Genomic DNA, 12,030 nt, shown 5'->3' on the forward strand with positions numbered 1-12,030 from the left:
GTCGCGGCACTCGAGCAAGAACTGGGGTTCTGCTACCACATATTTACCCTTCGCCGGATAGACTTAGAATCATGCTTGAACACCTAGTCGGAGTTCATAAAACCCCACGCCTAGATAAATCTCTACCGTCTGTCGTTCTTGTATCCAGCTTCCATAACCTCCCTCAGCAGAGTTTCGGAGCAGATGAAGCTCATGGGCGATATGAGTCTACTGGTGCTATGCTGAGTTGGGCAGAGCACAACATTGATCTCAATGTCGAGACTTGAGGTACAGATATTCGCTGGATTCAACTTTGGTAGAAAACCCATATGAGTCGATGTTAAAGATATCTAAATAGTATATCTGACTGGAGAGAGGAAGCAAAAGAAAAGGGGGGAGGTTGGCAACAGGTCTCTAGAAAACGCCAAGACCGTTGGCGTCGCACTAGAACGTGCTAGTGGTAACATCACTAGTGGCTTCGATGCTCCGCCAGACTCTCCATCATTTTGTTTCCGCCGCCTGCGTTCGCGATAGTTTTCAGTCGAGCACATGTTCAGCAGTCTTTCTTCGCCGGTATCGCACCACTTCGTTAATTAAAATGCTTGTTGAGGATCAAAGATTCCTCCATGAGGATTTGGAGCGGCTTGAGCAAGGTGTCACAGACAGAATCGCCGAGGGCTCCAGAAATGTCAGTCTCGTAAAAAGTGTCCAAGGTTCTGGCAACCTACTAACATTCTCCAGATAAAAGACAGATTAAATCGAGACCACCAGATTAACGGCTTCCTCACGCGAATACAAGAACAGTCGAAACGGCTCCTCGATATTTACAAAGATGCGGACGGCGCACGAATAAAAGAAGTGCAGAGTCTTTCCACTGGCGATCCATTTGAGGAGTTTTACAAACAATTGGAAGAGGTCAAGGACTTCCACCGGCGGTACCCTAATGAGACGGTCGAGAACTTAGAGCGCGCATATAAACGCCGGCGGCCTGATGAGGGAGAACCAGTTGTCTCCGAGGTGGACAACATGTTTACGGGCGAAGAGTCGAACGGAAGATTTCTCGATCTGATAACTCTGCACGAAGCCTACCTCAATCTGCCGAATGTGAAGCGCCTCTCTTACCTCCAATATCTTGACAATTTTGACGCCTTTGAGCCTCCGCGCCTACCCATCAAGAGACAAAACAAAGTGACCGACTCATACCTGAAGTATGTGGCGGATCTAGCCAGCTATCTTGAGAGCTTTGTGCGAAGAACGAAGCCTCTGGATGATCTTCCGAAACTCTTCCTTCGCCTAGATCGGGAGTTTGAGACTGCGTGGAACGAGGGCTCTGTTCCTGGGTGGTCCAAAGAGGAGTCGGCCAGCACAGCATCAGGCGGACCGCAAACTGAAGGTACAGGCTCCGGAATCTGGTGCCCAGAATGTGAAAAGGAATTCGGCAATCCCAATGTCTACAAAGCGCATCTTACGGGCAAGAAACATCTGCGAAATGTGGAGAATAAGAAAGGCGCAAGCAACGGTGTAGCCAAATCGTTCTCCAGCTCACTTTCGGGCGCAGCATTGAAGGAGCGCGTGATCGCATCCCACGAATCGCGGATCCGCGCTCTAGCAGACCTGTTGTCCAACGAGCGCAGCAACACACGAGTGAATGTGGAGCGCAAGCAAGGCATGACAGAGCGGGAGCGACAAGCCGAACTAGACGCGCTCTTCGCCGAAGATGATGCGGCAGTCGCGGCGGCAGAACGACGAGGCGGGGACCATGGCGACGACTCGGGCTCAGACAGCGACAACGAAGAGAAGGTCTACAACCCGCTGAAGCTGCCACTGGCGTGGGACGGCAAACCGATCCCTTACTGGCTATACAAGCTGCACGGGCTGGGCGTGGAATTCTCGTGCGAGATCTGCGGCAACTTCGTGTACATGGGACGGCGGGCTTTCGATAAGCATTTCAGCGAGGCGCGCCACGTCTACGGCCTGAAGTGTCTGGGCATCACCGGTTCTGGAACCGGCGGCCTGACGCTGTTCCGTGAGATCACGGGGATCCAGGATGCGTTGACCCTGTGGGAGAAGATCCGGCAGGAGAAGCGTGATAAGGACTCCAAGGATGATGGGGTTGTGCAGATGGAGGACGGCGAGGGAAATGTCATGCCTGAGCGCATATACCTTGATCTGCAGAAGCAGGGTATTCTGTAACATACTACGCAGTAGGAAGTTTAAAAGTTTTCGCTGGGCTCTGGATCATGGCTGGGTACTGTCATGACCTACTCTACGTGCAGGTGCCTGGTGAGCTGTTCATACCCATGTTGGCCGACCCACTGCGGCTGAATAAAATAATGAGACGGGCCATGGATCATTCACTACTGTTCGGGTCTCATGATATGCCTCTCAAGAATGTGTCCCTTTGGGTTTGAAACGGATGCCTTGTCCCAATAGTTCCATTATAGGTCAACAGCCACCATCTAAGAGACATTGATATATGGATAATGAATGCTCTGCGGGACATTCTTGCCAACCAATCGGAGAATTTGTACCCCACAGTCCATTGGCCTCACAATTGTCTTTCTTTCAACGTCGTTCTTTGTTCTTTTGTTGTTACTGTGCCTCTCCCTGTAATTTTCAATATGCTACGCCACATTCAACACACAGAAGCCGTGTCCCGACTCACAGTTCGGCAGCATGCAGCTTGCATCTTGACTACATCTTGACTGCATCTATAACTTATTGTGAAGATGCTTTCTAGCACGTTCATGTTTGGATGTTCCTTGCTCGTAACTGCACAATCGCATCTAGGGTCCAAACTCACTGCAAGGATGTGTTCCATTGCAGAGGTCTACATTTTGATACAGCGTGCAGACTTTTCTCACGTGTCAACGTTTTAGTCCTCAGACATGGTTCTGTGGTTTCCTTCTGGTTCAGTGCACACAAAGACATCTTTCTCCGGGAATTGAAACCTGTCTCTTGCTTTTGACCATTGTAGGTGTATATAGTAGTCCCAATCAAAAGCCCAGCCCTGCGTTCAATGTGAAGTATATATTGACTTTGGTGTGCGTTGAAGATTGGATAGTGAAGGAGGCAGATCAAAGAGTAACGACAAGAGCATGTCTAACCCAAGTCTATTGAGCTAGGAAAATGGGAGATAAATCTCTCCGTTGAGACAGGTCATCTGTTATCGTTGGTCGACTGCAGGATGAATGTCTACTTGTTTGAACAAACAACTTCAATCAAATCAAAACGAAGGTGCTATCGATAGTGCGACAGCGTAGAGCACAGCGCAAAGTCACATCTGTGACTGCCTCGCTTTCTGTTGCTGTCGCTCTCGCTCTTCCTTTTCCACTCTTTCTCTCTCTTTCTTTTGTCTCCCTGCCGGATCGAATTGAAACCACTCAACTGGACTGAAACTGATATTGGTCTTTGAGACCGACGGAACCTCTACTCAATTGGCAACAACCAAAACCTCTTTCCACTCAATTGTTGCCCCCTTTCCACCCGCATGTCAACAAGTGTGAGAGTGCATATAAGTCCCTTCTGTCGCCCTTCCCATTTGGTATACAGTCACTACAATGGCCCCAAGAGTCCGATTCGAGCAGGGCTACCAAAAGCCTCCTCCCGGTTATTCCTGGGCCACAGAAGTCAAAGCAGATGAAAAGCAATCAAGCCCTCCAGCTGAAAATGTTCCTCCTGTGAGGCTCCATAGCACCCTGGTCTTCGAGATGCCAAAGCTAGATGACTGGGACCAGCTGACAATGGAGATCAAATTCCGCAAAAAGAGAGGTGAAATTCCTAGACCCAAACTTGTTCAACAAGCTAACACCCTCCAACAGACTACCTCTGTCGACAATGGGGCGAAGAGAGCTTCACTTTCCTTGAGGATGACCTCCATATCCGCAAATTCTGCGGAAGAATAATCGTCAACAAACAAGACTACTACACTCGGTTTGAAGCATGGAAATCCGAGTCGTTTGGCGTGCAGTACCACAATACTATGAACCTGCTTGAGAATGGGCTGAAGATGAATGATGAGGACTTTTCCAACCTCAAATCAAAGTTGGGAATCTCTGATGCAGAGCTATTCTGTGCACTGACAAATGAAATCGATCGACTACAACCGCCCCCGGCAAAAGTTCAATCTCCTGTTCTTAAGGGTCCCTCCAAGCAGATTTCTTCTCAGTTGATCAAGGGCTGGACGATGCAGAAGCCCGTTAAGTCAGTCACCGAGTCTTTCTCAGCGCAACAGACAGCCAGCCGCGGGCAGAAGCGCAACCACTCCAAGATCGATACTTCATCGGTACAGAATAGTGCGCAGACCGACAAGAGCCAGAAGCAGTTTGAGCAGCCACCTCAGAAACGAGCCAAGTTGCAGGAACCGAAGGAAGTGTTCTCGAAGCCGGTGACACAGCAACGCACGCCAATACCTCTTCCATACGGTCCCGTCATGACACGACGAAGATTGTGCAAAGCAAAGGTATATGGTCAAGGTTTCAGAGAAAATCAGCATACGCACACATATTCTGAGGAGGATCGTTTTGAGAGATTGGGCGCTCAATACTCACAACTCGAGTGTGCCGCACGCACTTATGATACCAATGACAAAGGCGATAGCACGCTGAGAGGAGTTCTTCGCTACCTGGCCCTTTCAACCAAAGCAAGATTACCGACCCAGTCAAATATATCGGAACACCCAGGGAGCATCACACTTCGTTGGTACTGGACAATTCACAACGACTTCATGAAGAAAATAAGTGAGCTGGACCCTCTGACGCAAGCTGCGTGGGAAGAACTCGACACTCTGAGAGCCAGAGGAATGCTGACGCGAGAACTGGAAATGCTCAGGACCACTGAGATGCGGCAGCATTCATACCAGACGTTCTATGGCAAATGGGAGGCTATGATTGACAACGTCCTGTTTGCCCTCGCAAATAGTCATGGTCGTGCCCCCCCCCCGTGCGAAATGGACAGTACTGGAGTCAGGCATACGACTCTAGCGTCAGAGGATGAAGTACCTGTTCTCGAGAAGCCCAAAGTAAGGACCTTGCTGGTTTACAATGGTTGAGATCGCTACTCTGGAGACAAGAGCTGAATTTGCAAGCGATCGCTATGGTCAAGGCTTCGTTTTTCTATCTTCAGCTGAGAGAGACAAGAATGTGGGGGAGTTTTGGGTCGGAAACTGATACATGACGGGATGTGGCCACGACGTGGTCTGTGTTCTTGTTGCAGATTCGGCTACTTGGCCTATATGGATCATGACGACGAGCGATCCTGTTGTATAAGAAACTATAACTAATTCAATTGGACATCTTTAAAATCCAAATATGAAACAGCCATGGCTTTTATCTCTGTTTCGGTATTGTTTTTCTATTCTTCATGTCCCATGGCGACTCACCTTTTCTTTCCACCCCTTAACACCCGCTCGAGCATGTCTTTGCTAGACCAGACCACTCCTGTTCAAAGCACATACGACTTCGGTTTCTTTCTCTCATTCAATGAGACTTATGAAACTCCTCATTCGAAATCTAGTTCGAAGACTCACAGAGTTCGCGAGATAGTTCAACGATCACATCACGTGACAGTCGTCCTTCGCACTGCTTGCTGTTCTGCATTGCATGCACCAGTAAAAGCTGCTGATCCTGAAATATATTCATTTATATAAAGGCATTTTTAGGTAAAAGCGACCTGTTCTTAAGCGCTACTGTGTTTTATCCTCCCGATTCCTCCTAAATGTTTTTTGATAAATTACCACTCGATTCATGGCAGCGGCGGCTGGTCACGGGTGCCAAGACGAGGCTCGCTGCCCCTGAATTTTTCTTGGAGCTTACAGATTGGGCAACCATGGTTCGAGTTGTACCGAGGATTCTTTCGTTGAACCTATAGCTCCCACCTCTTTATTGTATTCATCTATCTGTCAGTTCTCTTTTCTTGGATCTGTATGTTTTAGATTTGCAAAGGAAGGATTGGTTCGCTGGATGGAGGAATGGAAAGGGGACAGGTGGTGTGGGGATGTCCGCCGCTGCGGATGGGGGGAATGGTAGGCACGGGTTGCCTGGGAGGTCTATCGGAATCTCTGTGAGCTCTTGCTCAGCTGTGTATATTCGGCGATACATGGTTCCTTCACTGCGTAGTATTGTTGTTGTATGTATGTTTGTTCAATGTTATGTCCTTCTTTTTCTTGAGAGCCAGTCCGATCAAGTGCGCCATGTGTTTCCTTCTCGTCTGAGCAGTGACCATGTTCATGTAGTCTTGACAGATTGGGGGCAGTGGGAGGAATGGAGAGGTGCATCAATTTATCTATGCATAGTAGGATCCGGCCATTGATGGCATTTCGTAAGCTTCGTGGCCTTGGGGAGGGGAGCGGGCTTTTATGCTGAATCGTTGTCCATCATCACTACCTCCATCGTGGGAATAGTATAAAGGCGGAGCGTGTTTGTAGTAATCTAAACATGATTCGTCAGCCTTGTTCAAAACGTGGGTCTTCTCCGTCCAAAGTGGAGGTATTGGTTCACTAACCAACACAACCGCAACCCACTAGGAGTCTAGAAGAAATGCGAGGAGGGTTCACAGAAGCATAGTCTTGTGCGTACTCTCTTCGTTTTCTTGATTTCCTGGGGAGATAGTGTCTTTTGTGCATTGTTTTATGACTTTTGTGTTCTTGAGCACCAAATAAAGGTGGGCGTTGTTGGGGGTAGGCACAGGCTTTTCGGGGGCTGCAAACTTTGTTCTTACAGTACAATGAGTAGCTATTTCCTGGGTTTCGAGTCAGCACCTCCCTTGGAAAGTCGAAGAGGATCTCTTACTCGCTCTGTAGCTGGCATTGAGTTCGAGGGGCGGACGAGGCACCCAGGAACAGGATAGTTGAAGGTCAGAGGCTTGGTGATGTCCTTAGATACATCAACTGGAGTCTCAGCCTTGCCGCTTGAGTCTGATCTAAACTCAGTGTATGACAAAAGTACCAATATTATGGGCTTCAGAGCAGCCTCGCTGAAGTTAGAAACCTGAAGCACCATGGGGAGCAGCTAAAAACCTGAGAGCATGCCGTACAGAGCATTAAGGTGCAGCTTCTGCAAAGCTGGGCGACAAATATCGTCGCCCTAACTACGACTGTCGCCCAATGTTGCAACATCAGTCGCAATGCACACTAATCGCGTATTGCCCGCCCAGGTCAGTAAATCAAATCCAAGTTATCTGCACAGTACAGAGATATGCAGGTCTTTCTCCCAATCTGACGAGCTCCCACTCATTGATCAATCCCACGCCTGGTTGTCCTGTCAAATACCTGAAATCCAACTCCCCTTTCTTCCGAGCCGAGTCATTTGTTCTCGCACAGTCAATCAGTACTACTCCCAAACCATGGACGAGCAGGAGCAGCATGTCGATCTCAGCATCCAGCAATGGCTCGAGTTGGAGTCCATTTGCGAAAATGAAGAAGTCCCGTTACCTCCCTTTTACGGAGTGTGGTTTTTTAACCAGTACGAGGAGTTCTCAAGCTTTTTACAAAATGAATACCGCCCGGGCAACAACAGTAAGCATGATATCTAGAGTGTGGGCTCTCTCTAATTTTGCAGTAGCACAAGCAGCACAAGCACCTTTTTCACAACCAGTTCCAGCCTCAGCCGAGCCAACGAGCTTTCAAAATCTCCCTCTCACAACCCCAGTTGACACTGACATACTTGAGCACCATCCAGACCAGACCATCGATGCGGATCCAACGGTCCTACCTCCAGCTGAATCGAAACCTGGTGCTTTCGTGCCAGGAAGTCTGCACGAAAGCATAGCGGTGAAGACTATCATGCATGCCACGGGGCCATTATTGTGCTCGTCCACTGAAAGATCAAGTGCAAATACAGCACCAGGAGCCGCCAACCAAACCACCAAAGAACAATATTCAAGACCTGTCTATGGTACTCGGACCACCGGCATGCTAACAAACGGCAAGGTAGCACGCTATCGACAATTGATAAACTTCCCAAGAGCAGATGAGTCATTACCCTCCAACACAAGTTGTAAGGACATCTTGACAAAATATCCAAACCACCTCGAAGGGAACTACCTGGAGGCATTCATACAGTACTTCTGGACGGCCGAGATGATTGTGAGGGAAACCTCGCAAACGATCAAAGACCTGTGGATTTCTCAAGGAATCCACAAGAAGGAGACCCCACCTGCAAATTTCATTCGAAATAGAATGGATAGCTACGTCGAAAAGGTGTTGGGGGAAGCTGGGCTGAGGAAGCTGTGTGGAGAGGCCAAACAATGTCCTAGTGGTTTACCAGCCGACAAGGAGTATGGAAGGAGCAACCCTCTTCGACTTAACTTGAATCCAAAGTCTGCACCGTCAAACCGCAAAGAACCGTGGAAAGCTAGAACTCACAAAGTCTCAGATGCCTGAGATCTGGCTTATTGGGATTGGTTACGGACTGGTGTATGATCGAAATGTCGAGGAAGAACTGCGACGAGGAACATGTCATAACAAGATAACGTCTCGGACCTATCATTGCCTGCTCTAGAATGACTTTGTCCATTGCGAGACGACTTCTACTGAGCTCAGCATGGATTAAAAATTAAGGTGGATATCCAGGGGACACACAGATATCGAGATAGCCAGAGAACCCGTGGAGCCATCACCGAGCAAGATAACGGCGGACGAAGCCTTCGTGATCAGAAGAAAACTTTGAAAACTGGGGTGGTTGCGAAGCTCGAGAAGTGCCAAAATCTATGCAGGAAGACTTGAACTTGGCAGCTTGGTTCTATGATTGGAGAGCTGGGGTTGAGAGCCTTGAGCCTGGCCGTCGTGATAGCCTTGGGAGAGTCTGGCGTTCGAGTTGTGTCAGAGTGCTGGCAGGGAAGAACGGACACTGCTTAAAAAGCTTCATTATCCCATTGAATGAAGATGTGTAGCTCAAAGATCATGATTGGATCCTTCTTGAGTCCCATATTTCACTTGGAGCGAGAAAGCCATGCCTCGTGAAAGACCTTGCTCAATAGCGCTACTACTGGACAGTCGTTACTATCACTCCAATATTGTCAGATCGGTTTACAACAGACTTCAGTCGATCATACCTCGTACGACACAGAATTCCCCCAGCCTCAGGGAGTTACCGGTCGTGATTCGCTTATCGAACTAAAACCCGTTCGAAACGATGACCATGAACCCCTCAAGAGTGATCAGCTCAGTGAACTACCATAGATAGATTCTGCCTTCAATACTGGCCTGAGCCCCAGGAGAGGACGCAGCCGCATCGAGGGACGCGTTGATGGTCATTCGAGGTCTCAGTACTCTCGAGCCTCGTCAAAGAACAATAGAGAAAGGTCATTCTTTCTGTGTTCGAGAACAAAGAGATGCCATTAATTAGTCTTTGTATAGTATAATGGAGATCAATGAAACTGAAAGAGACAATGCCCGTACTGTACGAGGCTACGAGCCTCGTTTCAATCATCAAGACTCGTACAAAGAAGCGAGTGCAGTTTGAATGAGCATGAGGCAGCCTCGTTGCGCGGTTGCGCATCGGGAGCCCCCTGCTATACATTCACTGTGATATATCTTCCTTTTGAACTGTCTGATCTTTCTCTCCGATCTCTTCCCCCTTCTGTTCCTCCATCCTCCTTACTATCTATCTCTCTTGAGTTCTCGAGGATCTTGAACTCCTTTCAAGACTTCAAAGAACTCGAGGCATCGAACACCCGCATCTCCATCGTTTCCTCTTCCTGTCGAGCAGACAGACAACATGAACCACTCAGATCCACCCGAGGGATCACCTCCTTCTTTCATACCTCCCTTGTCCAATTATGCAGGTTTCGGCATGTTCGAAGACGAAACAGAGCAGACTCTGGAGCGCACCATATTCAACGATACTCTGGCGGGACTTATAGAGGCGGCCGTTGAAGATGTTCTTCCACGAAGATTTTTTGAGCACGCTCAAGACCCAAACACCACTTCCCAGGCTTCTCTGGCTGGTACAGAGCAAGCAAGTGTGTATCCACCCTTCTGGTATGAGGAATCACCTCATACTGACGAAGAAATGGTAGACATTGAAGAAACACCCAATCGATTCATTAGTGGCACTGGTGCTTCAGGGGTTGCCAACGTTTATCAAACCACTGCCGCTGGAATGAATGAGAACACTGAACCCTCTTACAGCAGCCTCAACACTCTTCCAGCTACAAAAAACAAGGCGACAATCAATCCTACCGAGAAGAGTGTCGCGGTTCGCAACGAAAAGCGGTCCAGAACCGTTACACGACGCAACGCAGGTGAAAGCGTGGCTTTTGACACTTATGGTGAACTGGAGGAGTATCCAGCCAGTACTGAACCTCTCCCAGCAGAACTATCAATAGAGGAACTTTGCACATCCTACCCAAATCACCTCAATGGCGAAGGACTCGATCCCTTCATCCAACGAATGCTTACCGGCCTAGACATCTTCAACCTTCTGCACGAAGACACCGTCGCCGCACTCCAAAGAGATGGTATCATGAGCGCCGACAAAAGAAATAGAGCAAACTTCCTCACCAAACGTCTTGATCGACGTATGTTATCCCTCGGTTTCAAAGGCATGAAAGAACTTATCGAAAAGCCAAAACTCCGGCATTTCAAGGATCCAAAGCGCGAGAATCAAGTTGGTCGCTCAAAATTGAGAGGCCTCTACCCAAATCCTCATGCCCAACCCCGTCGACAGTATGGGAAAGTGTTTGACCGAATCAGCAAGACGAAGGGTACATTGAAGGAGGACGAAAATGAAACAGAGGAGGAAGCTTTTACAGCCAGTTTGAGCGGCGCAGAAGCATTGACGTCAAACCCCTTTACACCCATCCCTCTCACCCAAACGAACCATCTAATTGATTACGAACCGTTTTTCAGCCACTCACCCGAATATGTGCGCTATTCTGCAGCCATGGCCGACCAGTGGCTTGATATCAGAGAGACAGGGCATCTGATCCTATCCCTGGATCAGGATTTGAGGAACCCAAATGGTCCACTGTATGCAGCAACGCTGCTAGACTTTGGCCTTTGGACTATAACTGATGATACTGAACAATTCGTGTTCAGTGATGATATTGAGAACTCTCCTGCTTGGGATTATAGCATTCAACAGATTTTCATTGACGAATTTGAACGTGTACTGGCAGAATCCAATGGCGAAGACCTGTTGGTGCTCCAGCAGCGTGCTGTTGACCACATTATTGTCACAAGGCAGAGCCAATTACAACGTCTGGAGCGTCTGCTCACCAGAGGGCAGGGTATGGGAACTAATCTAATTCAAAATTTTGTCAGGAATGAATACTATGGCCAGGGTGCATACATCTCGGCTTGTGGGTATGACACTCCACTTGAGTTGTCGTCAGATCTGGCTATTCAACTTCCAAATGTTTCTCCACATGCTCAAACAAACACACAAACTCATTATTGGAGCAATGTATCTGATGATGACTGGCTAGCCTACCACAGCAACACTGGCTTTGCAATTCAACCGTCGGCTCCGCGAGATGCAACACACCTTGTTCAAAACTCTCAAACTTGGATTGAACCGAGTTACAACTATGATGCCATGTCGTTTGACGCTGGTTCAGGTACAATCGAGTCTCAATTTGACAATATCGATCCTCGACTGAGGCCCAATTATTCGAGTCCTGGTACTTCAGTGCACAATTCGATTGTTCCTTCATTTCCTGTTCCTCCACTTCCTCCAAGAAAAAACAAGCGTGATCGCGACCTGGAGGATGAAGAAGAGCGTGCTCTCAAACATCTGCGAAGATTTTGAACGACCCGACAGTCTCGCAAGCAGCTAGACGAGCTGGCTTCGCTGTGTCCGCATTTGGTTCGGCCGATCGAATCAACTCTTGTGTAAGAAGACTTTTCTTGACGATCGTATCTACTTGATACCCATGTACGACCATGCCCCTTTGTTCCAAAACCTCAACAGCGAGCAGGCTCCTGTCAGAACATATGATTTACAACGACCAGCGAGATTGATCGCAATATTAGAAGGACAGTCTCTCACACACTGGGAGCCGCATAACGAAAAGGTTACGCCTATGCAAATGAATGCAAGGGCACATTGT

The 12,030-nt window shown here is 48.4% G+C and overlaps 4 protein-coding genes across 4 annotated transcripts; all 4 read left to right on the forward strand.

Moving 5' to 3' along the window:
* Positions 1-577: 577 nt before the first annotated feature.
* On the forward strand, positions 578-2,172 carry LTR84_005036 (uncharacterized protein; the record flags this gene model as incomplete). Its single annotated transcript, XM_064848608.1, has 2 exons — positions 578-667; positions 721-2,172. The coding sequence occupies 2 exons, from the start codon at positions 578-580 to the stop codon at positions 2,170-2,172; spliced, it is 1,542 nt and encodes a 513-aa protein (XP_064711232.1).
* Positions 2,173-3,539: 1,367 nt separating this feature from the next.
* LTR84_005037 (uncharacterized protein) lies at positions 3,540-5,029 on the forward strand (the record flags this gene model as incomplete). Its single annotated transcript, XM_064848609.1, has 2 exons — positions 3,540-3,750; positions 3,801-5,029. 2 exons carry the CDS (start codon positions 3,540-3,542, stop codon positions 5,027-5,029), a joined length of 1,440 nt encoding a protein of 479 aa, XP_064711233.1.
* A 2,291-nt stretch (positions 5,030-7,320) lies between these two features.
* Positions 7,321-8,359, forward strand: LTR84_005038 (uncharacterized protein; the record flags this gene model as incomplete). The annotated part of the gene is made up of 2 exons (XM_064848610.1): positions 7,321-7,492; positions 7,539-8,359. 2 exons carry the CDS (start codon positions 7,321-7,323, stop codon positions 8,357-8,359), a joined length of 993 nt encoding a protein of 330 aa, XP_064711234.1.
* Positions 8,360-9,695: 1,336 nt separating this feature from the next.
* Positions 9,696-11,729, forward strand: LTR84_005039 (uncharacterized protein; the record flags this gene model as incomplete). The annotated part of the gene is made up of 1 exon (XM_064848611.1): positions 9,696-11,729. One exon carries the CDS (start codon positions 9,696-9,698, stop codon positions 11,727-11,729), a length of 2,034 nt encoding a protein of 677 aa, XP_064711235.1.
* Positions 11,730-12,030: the final 301 nt, after the last annotated feature.

This window comes from Exophiala bonariae (assembly GCF_035927105.1).
Source record: "Exophiala bonariae strain CCFEE 5792 chromosome Unknown scaffold_2, whole genome shotgun sequence".
Taxonomy (NCBI): Eukaryota; Fungi; Ascomycota; class Eurotiomycetes; order Chaetothyriales; family Herpotrichiellaceae; genus Exophiala; species Exophiala bonariae.